Here is an 18,928-nt window from a genome sequence, read left to right as displayed (position 1 = left end):
TTAGTTCTAGTTTTATGCATCAGACCGACAAGAAGCAACTTCCAGTTTTTCCAACTGAACAGTCTTGAGATTTGAATGGATTTCACCGGACGGTCTTGTAAAGGCACAAGTTTTAGAGTTTGAGCTGAAAGTGATTTTCTGACATCTTGGAAATGTGCCACATCATTAGAAACCAGCCTTGGTGCTTTGCAGCCGCAGACCTCAGATAAATGGATGAAGGCAGAGCCTAATAAAGACAGCGCCAGTCAGTCGATGACAACAGGCTGTATTAAGCAACAAATCCAAGGTGAGCGCGTTGCAGGAAATACACCGATCAGCCACAGCATTAAAACCACTGACAGGACAATTGAATAACATTGACCATCTTATAACAATTCACTGTTCTGCTGGGACACGTTTAGACCTGACATTCATTGATGTGGATGTTACTTAGACATGACCAGACACCCCCACCCCATAGCAACAACTCCTTGATGGCAGCACACATCCCCAGCAGGATGCAGCCTGACACACACACAGACACAAACGGTTTAGGAACAACTCAAAGGCCCCCACTAACAGCATTCTGTTACCAGACACCACAGGACACCCTCAGAAGTACCACGTCCATTCTCAAGGGAGATTTACCCAATATTAGGAAGGTCGTCATATTATATTGCCTGGTCAGTGCATATTCTACTGAGGTCAGCTCCATATTTTTTTGTGTACAAACTCAGTGGAGACTACTTCTGGACGAACTTTACTGTTTTAGGAAAATACAGTGGTACTAGTCTGATGGATCACAACAGACATTTAAAAGACGGAGTAGCAATTATATCAGCCAACCGATGACGGATATTCACTAAATGGAAGGAGGGAAAGTAGTTGAGATGTTAAATCCAGCTCACACATACGTTTATTCAGTCTGCAAATCAACCAACCAATGAAAGGTGGTTTACTGTGATGTAACATGTCGCCTGTAAAGGGATAACTACGCGTTAGAAAATACTGTTATTGAAAATGTGATGTGCTCCATTATCTCAAGAGGAAACATGATATTTTTCTATAAATACATTTCTAAACAAGTGTATTGTCTTTGATTCATTAGGTACCCCAACATGAAAAACATGGAAATGTGAATGGAGAACAAACTACAGCTCTGAGGTTTTGCTGATGAATGAGATGATGGATCAGTGGTTTTGGACTGAAATGTAAATAGAGATATTGCTATACACATATGTACAAAAGTCAACCAGTGGAAACGCAGTGACTGCAGCACTGTCGTGTTGTTCAAGTTTACAGTAATCGGTAATCACGACACACAGGTTTCATTTGGTTCAATCAGGCTCAAGTAGTAATCCATACATCTCAAACATTCATTTGAGGAGCAGTAAACTAACTCAAAGACTGTGCTTTCACATCAGAGCCTAGAACAGTATCCTCAGCATTATTAAAAACACTCTGCTTCATCAAAAATAAAACTCCCCCCACTCTGAGAAGGATCCTCATCATCAGAACAGCCTTTTCTTTAAATATAAATAAGGAACATACATGGGTTGCCACTCTGAAATTCTCTCTAAAATTATTCAGTGAACTGAAAATAATGGAGCAGAGGCAGATTTGGCAGCTTCCAGTACGGGATGTGCGGTCATTTTCAATCGCTGTTCTGGACAAACAAAAGGACACGCCACGTATAAATAATATGTATAATATTACGAAAGCCTACAAGAGACAGAAACACGTTTGTGTGTGTTCCCTTAAGGTGCAGCTTTTCTCCAGTTCACAAAGTTTTGGGACGAGTCTCGGCCCTGGTGCGGACAGTCTGAGTGCTCTGGCTGTCAGAGAACCGCCAGCCCTCCGTCACAGCGGCTGGTGATCATGTTGCCGACCTCGGTCCAGGTGTCCAGATGGGGGTCGTAGATCTCCACGGAATCCACAGTCACGGGCGCGGAGAAGTCCCTGCTGGCCGCCCTCCCCCCGACTGCGTACAGCAGCCCATTCACAGCTGACACTGACACACCTGCGCGTGCAGTAGACATCGGTGCCACCTCCACCCATTTCTCCTGTGGAATAAAGATGTGGGAAGAACGTTATGATCCGGATTATTTGTCAGCAAGTTAAATTAGACCGGGAATTTGTTCTGTTTTCGGTCGAGGCAGCACTTCACCTCTTCGGGACAGTACTTCTCCACTGTCTCCAGAGCACCCAGCGCCTCATTCCAGCCGCCCACGGCGTATATGCAGTTATTTAGGCAGGCGACGCCCACATAGGCCCGACGTGTGACCATGACGGGCAGGGCGCTCCAACGTCGGGAGATGGGGTCGTACACCTCTGCAGAGCGCAGCTCCATTCCTTCGTCGCTGATGCCTCCGATCACGTAAATGAATCCTGGAAAGAGGCACCAGCGTTTAGGTCAGATCTGCTTATTTCAGCGTAAAAGAAACACAGCTTTTAAAAGACGGATAAGAAAAGCTTCGTAAATATCTTGAGAAATCATTGATTTTTGTGTGGAGGAACACACCTTGTAGTTCACAGCAGCCGAAATAATAGCGGGGAACCGCCATGCTCCCAATAACCTCCCACTTGTTTTCCTCTGGGTCATATCGTTCCATGGTCTTCCCGATCTCAGAGCCAATCCAACCACCTACAGGAACACAACATGAAACAACTAGTTAATGCTATTTCTCTAAAGTATTCCCAAATGTTTACCGGTAATTGAATTTTTGACTTAATTGCAAGTTATTGTCAAATCACAATGTTGCATTACAAAGCACTATATTTCTTCTTCAAGGAGACAAGTCATTTCTCCACTTTCAGTATGCATTTATAACTGCTCATTTTAAATGCGTTGAGCTGCAGCCTTTACCGAGTGCGTACAGAGCTCCATGGCAGGGGCAGACGCCAACTCCACAGCGAGGAAAATTCAGAGATGCCACAGCAGCCCACTGCTTGGTAACTGGGTCGTATCTTTCTGTGCAGTCAAAGATCATTGAGTCTTTCTCCCCTAGTGGAGAAAAAAAACAAGATTCACTGTCACACTGCTAAACATGCACCTTATTGTATCATTTTAACACACGCTCAGTACTCTGACCTCCCACCACGTAGATCATGCCCTCCAGGACTGCAACTCCCAGCCCACTGCGAGCCTGATGCAGAGACGACACAGTGGTCCAGTACTGGTTGAAGGTGTCGAAGCGCTCTACACAACTCAACGCCCGACTGTCACTCCAGCGTCCACCCTGCAACCGCGTGTAGCCTCCTGATGGGAGGCAGCAAGCAAAGCTATATCATCAAGTTTGTTATTTGGCCTGAAAGTTTCACCTCTTGACTTTGGAGCATTTTGTCGGTGGTGGAGAACTATTCTGATTCAGATACTTGTAAACAATACATTATTACAATATAAAGTCCTTAATAACAAATTTTACTACAAAATATTACTACGAATTTGTAGGTAAAAATGGTTAACAGTTCTGGTTTGGGCCTTCTGACCGATTTGTTAGTGTAAATGTGTAATCATTGATTTATTAACATGAAAGCATCATTGTGAGCAGCTTGTTACTGCTGTAGCTGCTGCAGGTGGAGCTAGTCTGAACTACTCTACACAGTTATGTACTAAGACAGCAGATAATTCTGTCGGGTTGCCAAATCATTGATGAATGAGGGAAACATTATGATGCACAAATCTGTTTTGGACTTTTTCCTCGAATCTTTGATTTTTAATTTAATTAAACCACGTCACCAGTTCAGAGGGAAACAAAATCAATTTCATACGAACTTGAAATCTGAAATGTTACCCTGGCGACACACACATTTTTGAAAAATGCCAGACACTTAAAATGTTGGAAACCACTGATTTCTTTGATAAACTGTTGTATTTTAAAAGCTTGTTATTTTTGTGTCATCTCCATGTACTAAATGCACTGGAGTGGAAAGTGTAGTATTTTTCCTCTGAAATTCAATTAAATGCAAGTATATATAAAATATTTAATATATACTTCAGCCTAGCACTTGAGGAAATGTACCTATTTACATTCTCCCACAACATTATAAAATTCAAGGCTCAAAGTTAAACCCTACAGGTAACAACCATTTAAATCTTACTATATTTATCATGTATCATTCAAATATGATTAAAAAAAACAGATATGTGACACAAACCTATGGCATAGAGGTATTTCCTGGCTTTTCTTCTGGGCCTCATCTTGGCAGGTTGCAGCTGGCTGTACACCTTATTTTCTTTGGGGGACTTTGTGACCTCAGTGTATTCCCTCAGCAGAGTCTGCAGTGCCACCCGCAGGCTAAAGTCGGTAATACCTTTGTTGAGAGACAAAACAGCATTTATTTTACTGTTAGGTATGCTTTATATTTTAAAAACAATAAAGTGCCAGTAAATCCTACAAAGAGTAAAATTGAAATATATTCATATTTTATTTACCTTCTATGTACTTGAACAATCTCTGTGGGGAAAGCAGAGGGAAGCGGACTGGTTCCAACACCTCCACTACATGTTTTTTCCTCTTCACTACATCTTGGAGAACCCAGTCCATTGCTGCAGTGAATACCTGGTACTCATCCTCAATCCTCAGCTCCTCACTTCTTAGAAGCCTCACCAACTGATCCTTTGACAGGCCCCTGAACTCATCAGTAACACACACCTGAAAGGAAGAAGTTGACAGAGACAAATTGTAAGCATTTAACCTGAAAACAAAATATGTGTTAAAGCACTTTCACCAATGTATAGAATACAAACACAGGCCTGGGAAGATATTTGATTATTATTATATTTTCTATTGAGTTACAATGAACTAATCCGTAGTCTTTAAATATCATAGGAATTGGTTCTAACAGCAAAACCAGTGTCTTGGTAAAAATTACACTTCTCATGTGTGCCTACCTCCAGGAAATGTACATGAATGTAGTTCTCAGTAAACTCTAGCATTTCCAAGCAGGCAATCTGCTCCAGAAACTGAAAGATGCCCACACAGTTGGATGGATCCATGTGGCCCTTGAGAAACTCCCCACAGACAGACACGACTTCGTTCAGCTGGAGCATGTCGGCAGCGACCATCAGCTCCTGAACATTTTCCACGGTTACGCTGATCAGTCCTGATGAAAGAACACATTTCCATCAAGACTGGCACACGACTACACCAACTTTTAAGGAAACCGATGGAGAGGATGCCAGGATAGACGTGGACCTGTGTAAATGAATTCCAGCAGAACCTCAAATACTTCAGTCTCCACTCCAAGGATCTGCACCTCGTCTTTATCCGCCTCCCTCATCCCCCCGGAGAACAGGGCAGAGAAGTATGGGCTGCTGGCAGCGAGCACTAGCCGGTGCACCCTGAAGACCTGGGCACCGACCTTCAGCCCCACATCACAGAAGTCTGTGCGGAGTCGCATCTTGTTCATCTGGGCCAGGATGAGTCTGGCGTAGCGGTCTGAGGCCAGCGGCGCCTGCTCAGACCCCTGGGTTGCCATGGCAGCTGCGCCATCACCAACACACCCAGTGCACGTTGACACGGAGCTGAAGGACATGGCAGGTCCGCGTTACCATGGACGCCAGTGTCCACAAACCCTCCTGTCAAACGAGCGTCAGCATAAAACTGGCCTGAAAGACAAGAGGTGGCGGAATGAACACCAAAACTCTGCCAGTTAACTGTTGTGTTTATTAGCTATTAGCAAACAATGCAGTTTCAGTAGTTAACACAGTCTTTCTTTGCTGCTTTAAAGTAAGGCACACTAAAACATTACAAAGTCGGTAACAGACCATCACACTGTTGCTATATTATCAATAACAGGACACCTGCCGCCGCTATTAGCCAGGGATGCTAGCCACCGGGCAGGTCGCCGGGATGGAGTCAGTGAACAGTCACAAGACAATTTGCAATTTGCTTCTACACAACCCCTTCCTAGGTTGCTACCTCACAGAGAATTGCGAACACATAAATATAAACAAATGCCACAGTTCTTTTGGGTATTAGTTGCGACTTACCCGTGAGTTCACTGATGAGGATGCAGCAACTTCCTGCAGACTGTCTGTCGATCCTTTTTTCCTAAACCGACTGCACTGGTCTGCATCTCCAGGCGTAAGGAATGGATCCTCGATAGGGACTCGCTCTTGACGGTCTGTATTCTGACGTGTTTCGTTTAAATTAATCCAATGTATGCTTTATGTCTTAATTTATATTATATATTTTTTTTCTTTTTTTTTGGTAAATTCACACAAAAATTGACCACTGGTCTCCCGCGACACACGACGCCAGGTGGCGGTGTTGTCTTTAAGGACGCCGCCGCAATGATGGAAGTCCTTGACAACAAGCCACACAAACCTAACGTGTACATTATCATAGTATTCTTTCCATTTTTGGCCCCCAGCAGGATGATAATTTCAGGTTAAGATGTCCTTCAGTGTTGACCATAAACCTCTGCGACTGTAGACTTGACTGGGCTCACAACCCAGCCAACTCTTAGATGGTGTCACTGGGTAGTCCAGTTTGTTTTAATCAGTAGCTTGAGATCAAATTAGTTTAAATTTTATGTTGGGAACCGGTTATTACAGACAGGACTGCCTGTCCCCTTTAGAGCTGCCTGGTGAAAAAAGAAGAAGGAGGAAAAAAAAAAAAAACGCCTCTGAACTTCACTGAAATATTTAACTGTAACCGTTCACTAAGATTATGTGTCACACACCTGAAATACAAGTCCTGTAACATCTGTCACTTGACTTGAATTTCCAGCTATTTCAATGTGTCGCTCGGCAGCCAGTGGCGTGCAAGAGAATATGTGGAGACATTAATGTAAGCCAATTAAAACTCAAAGACAGTCATGTGCCAGTCTGGCCACGGTTGCAGCAACACCCTTGGCTGGATTTCCCTCCTGTTACTGTTCCTGTATGTCTAGGTTCCTAAAGGACATCCACCACGTCCTGTAGGTAGGGACATGGTATCCACCATTATCTGAGCTGAACAATTAGCTTAACGGATATAACTTAAATGGAACAACATGAGCCAACTTAAGGCAAAGCTCACCTCTGAACTTAGAAAACCTTTTCTCACGTCACTTTAAGTTGCTTATGAGATAATAAAAAACTATACATATAGATATATATATTAAAAAAAAAAAAACACCAGACTTTAAATGGTACCTGTTACAATGGATTTTTAAAACTTGTACTTATGGTATAAAACCAACATCCAACATGTTTTCATGAGTTAATCTGACACTTGCCCGCAAGGATTTGGTCTATAACTACTGCCATGTAATGCATTATCTTTTTAAATCCGTCCCATTTGAATGCCGATGAAATGTTCCTATATTTGTTTTTTCAAAAAGGAAATATAAAAAGAAATACACGTAAAACAAAGCATTATTCATCCTCCAGTGAGCTTCTTGTTTGCGTGGTTGCCATCGGTTTTCCACACAAGTTGCGTGTTAATCACATTACTTATTTTTAGCAGTCGTGAGATGATCCGTGCTGTTTTGCAATTCAAGAGGCTCATTAGTGTTTCATTGAAGCGTGACAACAGCCTCCATCCTCAGTCAGCAGATGGTACATGTTACATATATGTTCTCTACAAGTTCAACATGACAGCGTGTCCACAAGAAGTTGACAGACGGTTCAGATTCTTGACGTCGTCGGACATCACGGCGTCTTGTGCCGGAGACGGAAAAGAGGCTTCATGTAAATCACCCCTGAAAACAGAACTCTTGTGTGCTTTAATGCTTTACCCGTTAAATTTGTCAAATATAAGTGTCTCCTTTTCTTTGTCTTTGTTCTTTAGGTTGCTGCCTAGGGAGTCCCTTGTAAAACTGGTTTTAAGGGTTTAATAAGCAGGTGAGGTGCGAATACAAGAAGTCAGTATTCTCTCATTTTTGCTTCCTCTATGAACTTGATTATTATGCTTCTTTTTTTCCCCCCCGTATTTTATGTCTCCATTATGGCAGAGTGTTCATCTTGCTCCCAGAGTTTCCCATGTAGCGGGAGAAAAAAGTAAATAGTGTGAGGGTCATCCTATGCAAAGTGGTCACCATAATTACCGCTCTGTTGTAAGTGCAGGGTATGTCTGACATTTTCATCAGGCCTCTGTCTTCTGGCTAGACTTTTAGAGGAAAGAAAAACATAATCAGACAAAACTGACAGATTAAGGGTTCATAAGGGAGGAGGTAGAGTTTCACTGATTGGATTTAAGTCTTACCAGCTAACAAAAAACACATAATTACTTTGTGGTAGCTGCTATAATATCACCATATCTTATACTTGAGTAACCTCCACTATCTTAACAATGCACTTTTTTTTTTTCTTACTGCAAATGTTATCTCGTCGACATGTTGGCCTTGACGCGGCTCTTGTCCTCCCCCGTGAACTTTGTAACCCTTCCTTCTCTTGGCTGAGTTTTCCACCTACCAGGTAAGAGTTATGCTTTCAGAGCAAGGTGCCTCTGATTTGAACCCTGATGCCTCTCTGCCATCTGCACCAGGGCTACTGTCTGCCCACCCTGTGCCACATTAAGTTTACTGGCCACATGCCCGGTGCTTCTTTTTTTTTTAATCTATTTGAGAGCTGAACTCCCGCAATGAGATTGTCCCTAGAGCTCGGGCTTTAATACAGCTGAAATCACTGGCAGAATTTCTATTCCCTTGAGAAATAGCTCAACATCGTATGCTCCTGAATTGGAAGGAAATCATGCAAAAGGTGTGCGGACCTTGCGCTGCTTGTTTTGTAGTGGTGGGATCATCTCCCGTCCCTGCCTAAGCTGGTGTCTACAAATCTGATTTGGGTCGTGGATCTGGATTGACATTTCTCCTGAATGGTTTGTCAACAAGCAGCATTAAGTTATCTCTTAGCAGGCTCAGTGTCGTCTCTCATTTTGGTGTGATCTGTGGCCCTTAGCTCCATCATTGCTTTCAGTGTGTCTGTGAACGCCTCGCAATGCTTCCTTTAATAAAACAGCAGGGTGTGCTGTATCGTATCAATAACACTGGATAAGTAAAATAGTTTATTTAAAACCTATCTGTACCAAATCATAACATCGTTAAATTATGCCTTGGTTCATTTAAATATTACAATGAAGACACAGAGGCAGCTACATCAGAGTCAAAGCAGCATGCTTTTAAATGAATCAACAGTGTATATAATGTTATTGCATGCCATTTGCACTACTCATCCCCAGGTTTGTGTTTTTCATTTGTTTTATATGTACATTTATTCCAATTGATTTATTCTATGTCACTTATTTTAACTGAGGTTTTCTACTCAGTCTTATGTCGTTGTTGCCTGCTCTGTGTGCCCTTAATTGCCCCCTGGGGACAAATAAACTTTTTCCTACTCTGAATCTGAATCTGAAAGTGTAAGTAGTTGTTTACGGACTGAGTTTTGTGTCACTTTACCATCGAAATAATAACGGAAAAACCTATTTTTCCTCTCAGCAAGTGGAGAGAGATCTGCGAGAACCTTTTCCACCTTAACAATACTGCAGAACTAATTGATGCATGCAAATGTCAAGTACCCTCCATGACTTTTGTTGAATGGAAGGGACCGTGAAGGAATTTTGTTATACTTTTCATTTTTTAATGCATAAAATGATGATGAAATGTTTAATTGATTTATTGTATGATAAATACAAATGTTCTGTTTGCTTATTAATAGGATTAACACTTTTTTTTTAACACACATGCTGTATTGTGTTAAATTTGACACAATCTCTGTTTATGAAAATACACCACAAAGCTTGTGTTAAAGTCATCAACTCAGAGCTTGCGTAAAAAGCAACATAAAATGTGAGGTCCTTAATTAAGGCACAATTATCGCATTAATGCAGATTAATCCATCATCATGATTAATATGATTAAAAATGTTAATGCAATCAACATATTTAGTCAGTGGGTAACAGTTGACACTCATGAAGAGAGTTTAGAGCAGGATTGCTATATTAATTATATATAAACGAGTGTAATTACTGCAGATGTACAGTGTTCATTTATGGCTATTATTTAGGCTGTATGTTTACATTGATAGACATTTTCTATACTTTTCATAAGGATAGAGAGTATATTAAAGGTAAACAAAGTGGGAGAGGAAGAAAACAATTAAGTTCAAACTTTCACAACATCATTTTCTCTCAGAAAGACGTGCATCGAGCATAATTCCTCCAGCCTCGAAAGCAATTTTCCATATTAATTTGCTAACTTTTCCATAACCTCAGCAACCTAGTAGCGATCCCCCTGTGTGCCTAAACCCTAAAATAATAAGATGACAGGATAACGATAGATAGTTTTTATTAGTGGTGGTTTCAAAGAAAATCTGGTGTATATAATGGCTCAGTCTGTAGCCTACATGCTGGTTGGCAGGCAACAGGATCCCTTGCCTTCAGCCTATAAGCCCGCTATAATGTGAGCTAGTAAAAAAAAAAAAAAAAAAAAAAAAAAAGGGAGAGAGCGAGAGGAAAAAAAAATCCCACTCTTATCGATTCTGCCTCCAACATAGCAACTGGCCGCTGATTGGCTGAGGCTCGGCTCGGTCTCCGGCTCCCATTGGCTGACGGGTGAGCGTGAAACCGTGGAATCGGACGGAGACAGAGGGGAGGAGGGACGTCATTGGCTGCCGCAAACTGAAAGCGAAAACCTCTTTTTCTGAAAGCCTGCGAGACAGTTGATGGTGTGTGTGTATTTTAGGCGTGACTCCAAAGGTAATTCGTCCTGCTACCCCCATCCCCCCAACACACACACACACGGGGTTTATTTAAATTGAGAAAAGCCAAAAGGGATGAATTTAAAGGAGCTAGCTGTGTGACTGAGGTGTGTTGACAAGAAAGTAGAAGGGGAGGAAGAGAAATTAGCTCACGAGACAAAAAAAAAAGAAGTGGGGGCTGCTGTTTTTTTTTTCTTTTATACAAAGATTAACACTGAAAGCTAAGGAAAGGGAGTAGGATAAGCTAAACTGCTACAGAAGTAAATAGCTTGGGGGCACAGCCAGGTGTGAGTGTGTTCCCGGTGAAAGGAAATGTAGGAAAAGGCCCAGCTTGACCTTTCCAGCCTTCACTTTTACATGCCATCCTGTACAGGAGCGGGAGAAATGTTCTGAATACTCCTTCCTGTCCCTCCTGCTTTCTGCCCACTCTCTGTCTGTCTGTGTCTTTAGGACACTCACGCAGCCCGAGGGTGACTCAGCTCCGGTACATTCTGTCCGTCCGATATATCCAGCCACACTGCATCTGGTCAATCCTAGCAGAGCACACACGCTGCCTGTCCTCCGGCTCTCCGTGCTGACACAGGTAGGAGAGGTAATCCGTGGCCTGGAACTGAGACCCCCCCACCCCCCGCCCCCTCTCCTCGGTACATCCCTGCCTTCTGCTCCTCCGTAATCCTTACCTAACGCAGACCTTATGTGGTAGTTGAGAATGGCCACCTGTTGCTATGCTCTCAAAGGACCAGTGCAGCGGTGCCATCCAGGGTCATCATCCTAGTCCTCACTAGGGGTTATGAGTTTCTTTTTTTGCTAAAATGCTAAAGTGGTTGAGTTTGTGTGAAGATAACACTGACTACGTGACAAAACTTTGGCCGCCGCCGAGTCCCGAGTGTCAGGCTGCATTCCTTTCGCAGAATCCTCAAAAGAAAGAAGCTGCGTTTCAAAATACTGCGTGTTCCCTGTGAAGTTAGTACATTTTTCTCTAGTGACTCAATGGCGGCCAGACCGAGCGGGGAAAGAGCCTGCGCATATCCTGCTATTGTCTTTATCACTTCCTTTCTCTTCCATCTGTCCACAGTGTGTCCTCCAGTGCCCTCGCCGCCTCGTATCTCCCGACGACCCAAGGCTGAGCTCGTCCCGCTGCAACGGCTCCGCCAGACGGTAATCTAAAATGTAACGTTTACTTGGGGGGGAAAGAAAAAGACCAAAATAGTTCCTTCCTGCGTTGCTTAATCAAAACAGAGAAAAAAAACACTGCATTAGTTGACAAAACCCTCATCAGTTTATTGTCTTTCAGCAAGAAAAAGGTCAGGATCTCACATTGCTTAGCTTCACCCGAGGAAGTTTCCTCAGTCCCCCGGTGGAGTTATGTATTTTTAAGAGCCTTAATCAACCTCCTTCCACAAACCAACCTCAGAAATACATTTCACGGTTTCTCTGTACAGAGTATCTATTGTCCTCAAACTTGAAAAATGTGCCAAGTTCAACATGGATTCCTTTCCTCTTAAGCTATGTAGGCTGCATGTCATTAAAAAAACATTCATAGCTCGAGCAATGCCACAGTTCAAGTAATGGAGGCAGGATACTTCCGGACCTCTGGCAGTTCACACAAACATCGGAGGCCACATCATACCGACACCACCAAAAGAGAGTGCATTTTTGTGGCAAATGTCAACCTCTCGTAACAGCATTACCTTCACCACCACCACCACCATCATCATCGTCATACATTGCAACAATAGAAATACTGTTGGATTGCACTTTCTTCAAGCTTTCATCTTGTGGCATGTTTATAGAAAAAATATATATAGAATACAAAAAGCTTATACTTCTTTAGAGTAACAGAATATAACATACAGTACTTCAGATTATGTTTTGATCAGCACATCAGCAGGTGTACATTAATTGCCCTACCCTTGCCCAAATGCAATTACCGGACTAAACAGGGATGTAGTTTTGCTCACTATTAAGTGCTTTGCCAATGGGTATAACATTGAGTATGCTTTTACTATGGTATTCTACAGGATGTTAATGCTACATAATTATCCGCTCTATATGAATGTCTGTTAAGGAAGGGGCAAAGAGTCAAGATGCACCACGACTTTTCACATATTCACACATTGCATTTTACCCAGAAAAAATGGTTTGGTCCACCAAACTGGTATGATGGAATCAGCCTGTTTACAGCACCATTTTTTTTTTTTTTTTTTACCCACACAAAAAGCACTTTGTAGTAGCAACCCAGTATATATATGTTCATGTCTAACATATTGGTCAAATTTTCTGAATGGAATAAACTTTCTCTCAGGAAATGGACATCAACATCGACTTGTACGAAGGTGCAGCACCCGATGTCAGTGAGCAAATTTCAGGTGGTCAGCATCCCTTACCGAAAAAGGTGCCCATTAAAACAAACGTCAATAAATGAAGTACAAAAATCAGTTTGAAAGCTTAAACAGTCTCTTTGAAAACAAAAATGACAAAAAAAAAAAGAAAAAGAAAAAAAAAAAGGTTCAAGCTGACATTCAAGTTCAGGTTCCCACTTCAATCTGTGAAATCCCATTCACAAAAAAACCGATGGAATCACTGTAGTGCAAAACTTTACACGATGCACCTTGTTGCAGTCATTCTCGCAGCGTACAGTAAACATGTCCTTTTTGTCTCTCTCCGTTGGGGTTACATTTCTGGAGCGGCGGGCGGCAGCCCCGATGACGTGTGTTTTGGAGTCTGTAACAGTTTGTGTTCCTCTGCGTGCTGAGAAGGCGTGGCTGCAGCGTTGGCGTGCACTGGATGTGACAGCCGAACATCCAGGGCGTCATTGTGTTGCGCTAAGGAGTGCAGGCGATAGTGCAGGACAAGGTCTTTCAGTGAGCAGTGGGCGTCGTAGGGCTCGGCGAAGCCGTATCCGTGCGGTGTGCTGTAGATCATGCAATGCTTCACTTCTTCGTTCACTCTGCAACAAATCCACAAACGGGCACAGATGAGCGTCACATCGTCCCCATCTCTAACATATTTCCACTCTTCTGAAACTTGATTTCCAAACTGTTATACTTACACAACAGAGCAGGCGTAACATCCCTGTTTGCTGCTCTCCCGTATCAGGAATGTTCCGGGAGCTTTATCTTGAAGCATCTCCTCGGCCTGCGTCCGACTCAGTTCGCCGACGAACCAACTTGCCTCGTCCTGATGCGGCAGGTTCTTCTCGTCTCCCTTCAACACGTACGTGCTAAAAGGACAAGAGTGGAGTTAGAACACGGCCGCTCTTTATTTCACGTACGACTCGCGTCTTTTAAATGAGGGAGGATGCGTTGAAAACGTACTCGTCCAGGCTGTCGCTGTGAACCCCCAGCCAGTCGTTTATGCGTTTCTGCCGAACGCCTTTGTGATTGAGCCAGCTGCAGGGAGAGGAGGAACGGAATTTTTAATTTTAACATACAGTAATTATACATTGCAGAGCAGCGAGAGTCGCTACCCTAAAGAGATTAATCACAGCCACCACAAATATTCTGACACTGCTTACTTGAGGTACTGGTCTCTGATGTTGCGTAGCTGGATGAGGTCTGGCCGCAAGCTGTTGATCTTCCTGTCCGTCTCTCTGTAGTCCTCCACCTGTGTCCTCAAGTCTTCCTCTAGGTGGATTTTGCTGTCATAGATCTCCCCGAGACGGCACTTGAGCTTCTCATAATTTATCAGGAACCTAAAAGGGAAAAAGTAAAGGTCGCAGGTCTGATTAGAGTCTGAGGAATATGCGCTAAATGCACCACAATTAAACTACGAGTGGGGACTTAGGATTTTTGGATCATGACGTAATGAAGTACCTCTCCAGATCTTTGTCAACTCCCTCTGTAATACTGTTCCTCTCGAACTCCTCCCCGTAGCGCTCCTGCTCACGACACTGCTCCTCGAAGATCAGCATCGTCTCGTTAAAGGCCTCTATTGCTGTACGCTTCATCTGGATCTCCTGCTTCACAGGAAAATAAATCCAATCAGAAAATGCCCGGGATTTGCCGAATTTAAATGACGTCGTTTAGAGAATAACTGAAAGTTTGGTTTTAACCTGTGAGGTCTTCGTGAAGGCTTCGTAAAGACGGTCGAACTCCTTTGACTTCTCTTGGTACTGACTGTGGACCTCCTTCAATTTCCTACCAGCAACGTCCACGTTGTCCTCTCTCACCTGAAGTGAAAAGGCCACGAGAAATGAGCAATCGCTCGTAAAAGGCAGAAAATGCAGTGTCGACCTTCTACTTGCATTTTTCTCGAAACACATTAAATAACTAACCTGCTGGAAGCGGGACACGGGATGGGTGAGCATCAGGTCCAGAGTGGCGTTATACTCCACCAGGGGATGGTGCTGATAGTGCCAAATGAGCTCCACCACCGAAGTAAACGTGAGGGGGTCCGAGAAGCCGTACTTCCCATCGCGGTGGTAAATCTTTATCAGTTTGTTGTGCCCGTCTTTCCTGCGTGAGCGGGGACAGCAAAGCACAAAATCAGATTTGTCTAAAACACAAAGCAAAGCCCTTTGACAGTATGCGTTTCTTTTCTTTTTTTCTTTTGTATGTGCAACTCTCACTCTTACCGTAACGTCAGCGTAAAGTCTCCCTGCAGCTTTGTGGATGCGTCGCGCACCAGAAAGGAGCCATCAGGTGTGTCCCGGAGTTTCTCGTTTACTTCATCCCTGAGGGGACAATCAGTTAACACTTAACGGCTCCAACACGGCAATCAATCAAACGGGCCCACTTTATTACATTCTGCGTGGAAAAGAGGACGGTGTTTGCTGGAGGGATCCTTTACCTCGTTATGTCTCCCCAGTACCATTCGGCGTCCTGCAGCGCATACGCAGGTGGTGAAAGGCAGTTGTTGTTCATGGTGGAAGACACTGGCTTTGCTGACCTGGGGGGGAGCGCTACGAGGAAAAGAGAAGAGAGAGGGAGAGAGAGACAGACAATGAAAAGAAATGCAAAACATCAGGAAAAACTGTCTCTTGGAAAGAGCTCTCGCCGCAAATGTAAAGCAGTCACCTGTCACAAGACCTGATGAAGTAATGTAAACATGACCCACTCACGCTTTGTCACACCCTTCCTTGATGGAGCCTGTCAAGATCTGAGGACAAGCCCAGGCATGTTTCCAACAGCTATCAATTGCCAAATCCTTACCAAGATCTTAAACGTGGCCAGTCATTAGAAATTAAAACTATTTTTTACCCCCCCTAAAAAACAACAAAAAAACGCAAAATATCGGAATAAAAATCATTATCATGATTTTAAATTCCTGGAACCACCGCAAGGTAAATTAAGGTCAAATTTCTAAAGTTTGCCAATGGCAGTGTCCTGAATTGCATGACTGACATTAAACAGACCATAAACTATATTCAGAGCCTCTTGGCTCATCCTGCACATTTTGCACTCGTTGCAAGCAAACAGATCATAGTTTTTCCATTAACCTTAATGGAAGAAAAAAAAATATCTGTGACCCTGGCAGAGAGACTAAACGCTTTTCCTAAAAATGAAAAAGAAGGGCAAACCGCATCAAGAGGAGGTGAAGGGCGATATATTTCACTGCAGGACAAAAGTGCCTTTCATGAGGCAGTTAGGGCAGAACACAAGAGCACCCTCAGAGAGCAGAAAATGTGGCTTTCTCCCACCGTCCAGCTCCACTCTTTTTCTGACCTTAAAATAAACAAAAGGCAGGTGCAGCAGCACGGAGGAAGGCGAAAAAGAAACGCTGCAGTTCCTGAACTCCGCAAAATTAGATATGCACACCTTGTGCCTCCTGCCAAGAAACTCGTCCAAAAGCCACATGCTCAGACTAGTCCAGGGTACAGCCGTGTAATTTAAGAATGGAATAATGAAATAAATCACTAGTATGAAACACATGAGGAATACAGAATAGGCAGGTTAAGCCTCAACACACCAGACCCAGGAACTGTCACTAAAGCTTTTCTTATAGCCTTGTAGGAACAATGCAGGGCATCTGTATTGTTGTTACGTCAACAGCGTCCAATTTAAGTGTAAACTCTGTTGCCTCTAATTAAGCGCACACATCTAAACTGAGCTTAAATAATTATATAAATTGCACTCGGCTCGGATTTAGGCCTGGATAGTGTGTCATAGGTATGGTGTAGCCACAGGTTAAAATTCTCAAATGCGATCAAAATGACAAACGCACAGAAAAAACGAAGTGCTGGTGAGTTTGCAGGAGTTAAGTCATGAGACTGTCTCCTCTGCTCGCCTGTAGCCTACTTTCAGAGCTAGCGCACAAATTAAGCACGGCTGGCTGCAGAGGAGAACAAAGCGGTCGTTTCATGCGGCGCTCATTAACGCAGCTATATCCCCTTCAAAATGCACAATCTGCGCCGTCCCACACGCCGAGCCAGTCTTTATAGTTTAGGACTAAATGCAGAAAACGTTTGCGCGTTCCTGTCTAAGTTTGTCATATGCGCTGGGACAAAAGAAAAGAGGCAAGCCGCTGACTGCGCCTGGTCCTGAAAGGTATTACGTAATTGGCAAGTGAATTGCGCTATGCATGCCTGGGCAAAGCCGCTGGGGGAGCGCAGCGCCGAGGACCTGGCGTTTATAACGTTTTACTTACACCTGCACAGCTTTAGTCAGGTGTCAGCTTTATTTAAGACTTTACAGGAGATGATGCCAGCAGGAGAAGAAAGCAGAGAGACAAAAGGAAAACGCTTTCCGACCCCGATTCGCACACGAGACAATGGCTGCCTTTAACCCTAACTTACCTGGTGGTGCTTGATCCATTTCGATGTAGAATAAACCTTCGGGAGGATAAACCATTCCTGTTTCACAATAGTATTCCAGGTTTCTCTCCTTTTTTAAAATGCACGTTTCTTTTTTTTCTCTCTCTCTGGCAAATGAACCTAATCTAGGCTACTTGGATTAACACAATCGCCACGTCCTATGTAGATTTGGACAAAAGGAAAAGTCCATGAGGGTCGAGTCCGTGAACATCCCAGAGCCCAAATGTATTGTCTGGACATAGCCCGTCTAGAGACTTCAGATTGTCAGTTCATGTCTTCTCTCTGTGCGGCTGCGCTTTACTTTACTTCATCTCGGAAGTGGAGCGACTTTAAAGGGCTGTTCGTAACATCATCTTGGCGCCGTCCAACCTGCCGCGACAGCAGGGGGACGGGATCGTATTCTAGTTGCAGACATTGTCACGTAAAACACGTCTCTTATCATTTATACTCTATACCTTTTTTAAAGCAAAGTCAGTAAAGCGTACCTTGGTGAAAATAATTCTATTTTAAGAGTTATTTACTCCAACATTGAGCTTGGTTCACAATCGTTACCCCTACATGTTAGTGGTTCACTCCAGGCCGTTTCATTCAACTCTCCTCCAGCCTCACAGTAACAGCTGAAAAAATCCTTGCAGGACATGAATGGAAAAAGAAAAAAATATAGTTTGAGTCATTAAATGAACACGATTAAGCTATTATGCGTTCATTATTTTCAGACAACTAGAAATTCTACCATTTCCACTCCTTTTATTGTTGACCCAATTTACTATTGAGTACACAGATTATAATTAAACTGCACTCTGCTGTTGGTTTTGCAAAAAAAATCGTAATTAAACTGTAATCAACAGTTTGGCGTTCAGGGAGCAAACTGCTGAAACGTTTTTAGCTTGAGCTGCAACAGAGTAGCGTTTCTCGTTGGAAAGTGAATATTATATTCTCGTTGAGCTTGTCAAACACGTTCAGCAGCAAAAATGGCATCTTGGCCGCCGTTTGTAATTATTGCCGCTGTGAGATCACGCCGCAGAAGACACGAGAACAAGTGTGCTAACGCCTGTGTGGATCGATGATAGTCGGCCTGAAAGAACTTATTATTTTCCAGCCAGACAATTTGGTGTTTCTTACGTCATGTCCTAAATATGGCCTTGGCATTAACATAACCGTCTTCTTATTTAGTCATGTCGTATGAATACGCGCATTGTTGTTTGCTCAAGACACAGAATGACATTGTGCTGTAAATTTAAACAGCCAGGGCCTCTTGCACCGGCTGACGTTAGTGGCTGCAGAGAGAGTGAAACAAGGCCTGCTTGGTCAGAGGTCTGTCTCTGTTGGTGTCCAGGCGTTTATGGCCGTTCCCCTTTTGACCCAAGCGCGAAGAGTCAGGGGAGGTAATTGCCTCTAGCATTCCTTTTTCCCATCAGTAAGACGATTCTTTCCTGTGTCCAGTCAGTGCCTATGAAATGTCCTTAAACTAACTGCCATGATGGAGACACGACTGGATGCATGCTCAC

General features: G+C 43.3%; 2 protein-coding genes and 1 long non-coding RNA gene across 4 annotated transcripts; 1 reads left to right on the top strand and 2 right to left on the bottom strand.

Moving 5' to 3' along the window:
• Positions 1-629: 629 nt before the first annotated feature.
• LOC125011197 (intracisternal A particle-promoted polypeptide) lies at positions 630-6,530 on the bottom strand. The gene is made up of 10 exons (XM_047590281.1): positions 5,975-6,530; positions 5,178-5,590; positions 4,874-5,085; positions 4,415-4,634; positions 4,138-4,293; positions 3,071-3,238; positions 2,846-2,983; positions 2,501-2,623; positions 2,147-2,367; positions 630-2,042 (listed from the first exon to the last, which is right to left on the bottom strand). Exons 2-10 carry the CDS (start codon positions 5,515-5,517, stop codon positions 1,818-1,820), a joined length of 1,803 nt encoding a protein of 600 aa, XP_047446237.1. The 5' UTR covers positions 5,518-5,590; positions 5,975-6,530; the 3' UTR covers positions 630-1,817.
• A 3,714-nt stretch (positions 6,531-10,244) lies between these two features.
• On the top strand, positions 10,245-12,873 carry LOC125011202. The gene is made up of 2 exons (XR_007113141.1): positions 10,245-11,249; positions 11,742-12,873. It is a non-coding gene; the product is annotated as an uncharacterized LOC125011202 (long non-coding RNA).
• LOC125011199 (phosphatidylinositol 3-kinase regulatory subunit gamma-like) lies at positions 11,923-17,738 on the bottom strand. 2 transcript variants are annotated; one of them, XM_047590284.1, is made up of 10 exons: positions 17,403-17,738; positions 15,458-15,569; positions 15,243-15,341; positions 14,943-15,123; positions 14,721-14,837; positions 14,482-14,627; positions 14,184-14,360; positions 13,984-14,058; positions 13,719-13,889; positions 11,923-13,616 (listed from the first exon to the last, which is right to left on the bottom strand). In XM_047590284.1, the coding sequence occupies exons 1-10, from the start codon at positions 17,455-17,457 to the stop codon at positions 13,340-13,342; spliced, it is 1,410 nt and encodes a 469-aa protein (XP_047446240.1). In that variant the 5' UTR covers positions 17,458-17,738; the 3' UTR covers positions 11,923-13,339. The 2 variants fall into 2 exon arrangements, with proteins under 2 accessions (XP_047446240.1, XP_047446241.1); XM_047590285.1 differs by having other exon boundaries at positions 14,482-14,624.
• Between the last annotated feature and the right edge of the window lie 1,190 nt (positions 17,739-18,928).

This window comes from Mugil cephalus, chromosome 7 (genome assembly GCF_022458985.1).
Source record: "Mugil cephalus isolate CIBA_MC_2020 chromosome 7, CIBA_Mcephalus_1.1, whole genome shotgun sequence".
Lineage (NCBI taxonomy): Eukaryota > Metazoa > Chordata > Actinopteri > Mugiliformes > Mugilidae > Mugil > Mugil cephalus.
The sequence above is the reverse complement of the archived record's forward strand: the minus strand, read 5'-3'. Positions and strand labels throughout refer to the sequence as shown.

Excerpts from the sequence above, each read along its gene's own strand:
- LOC125011197 (XM_047590281.1), bottom strand. The coding sequence starts at position 5,517 with ATGTCCTTCAGCTCCGTGTCAACGTGCACTGGGTGTGTTGGTGATGGC. Across the intron at positions 3,239-4,137 it reads GAAATACCTCTATGCCATAG|GAGGCTACACGCGGTTGCAG; the intron begins GTTTGTGTCACA and ends GCCTCCCATCAG. Across the intron at positions 2,984-3,070 it reads CATGATCTACGTGGTGGGAG|GGGAGAAAGACTCAATGATC; the intron begins GTCAGAGTACTG and ends TTTCTCCACTAG.
- LOC125011199 (XM_047590284.1), bottom strand. The coding sequence starts at position 17,457 with ATGGTTTATCCTCCCGAAGGTTTATTCTACATCGAAATGGATCAAGCA. Across the intron at positions 14,361-14,481 it reads GTTGACAAAGATCTGGAGAG|GTTCCTGATAAATTATGAGA; the intron begins GTACTTCATTAC and ends TTTCCCTTTTAG. Across the intron at positions 13,617-13,718 it reads TGTTACGCCTGCTCTGTTGT|AGTGAACGAAGAAGTGAAGC; the intron begins GTAAGTATAACA and ends GATTTGTTGCAG.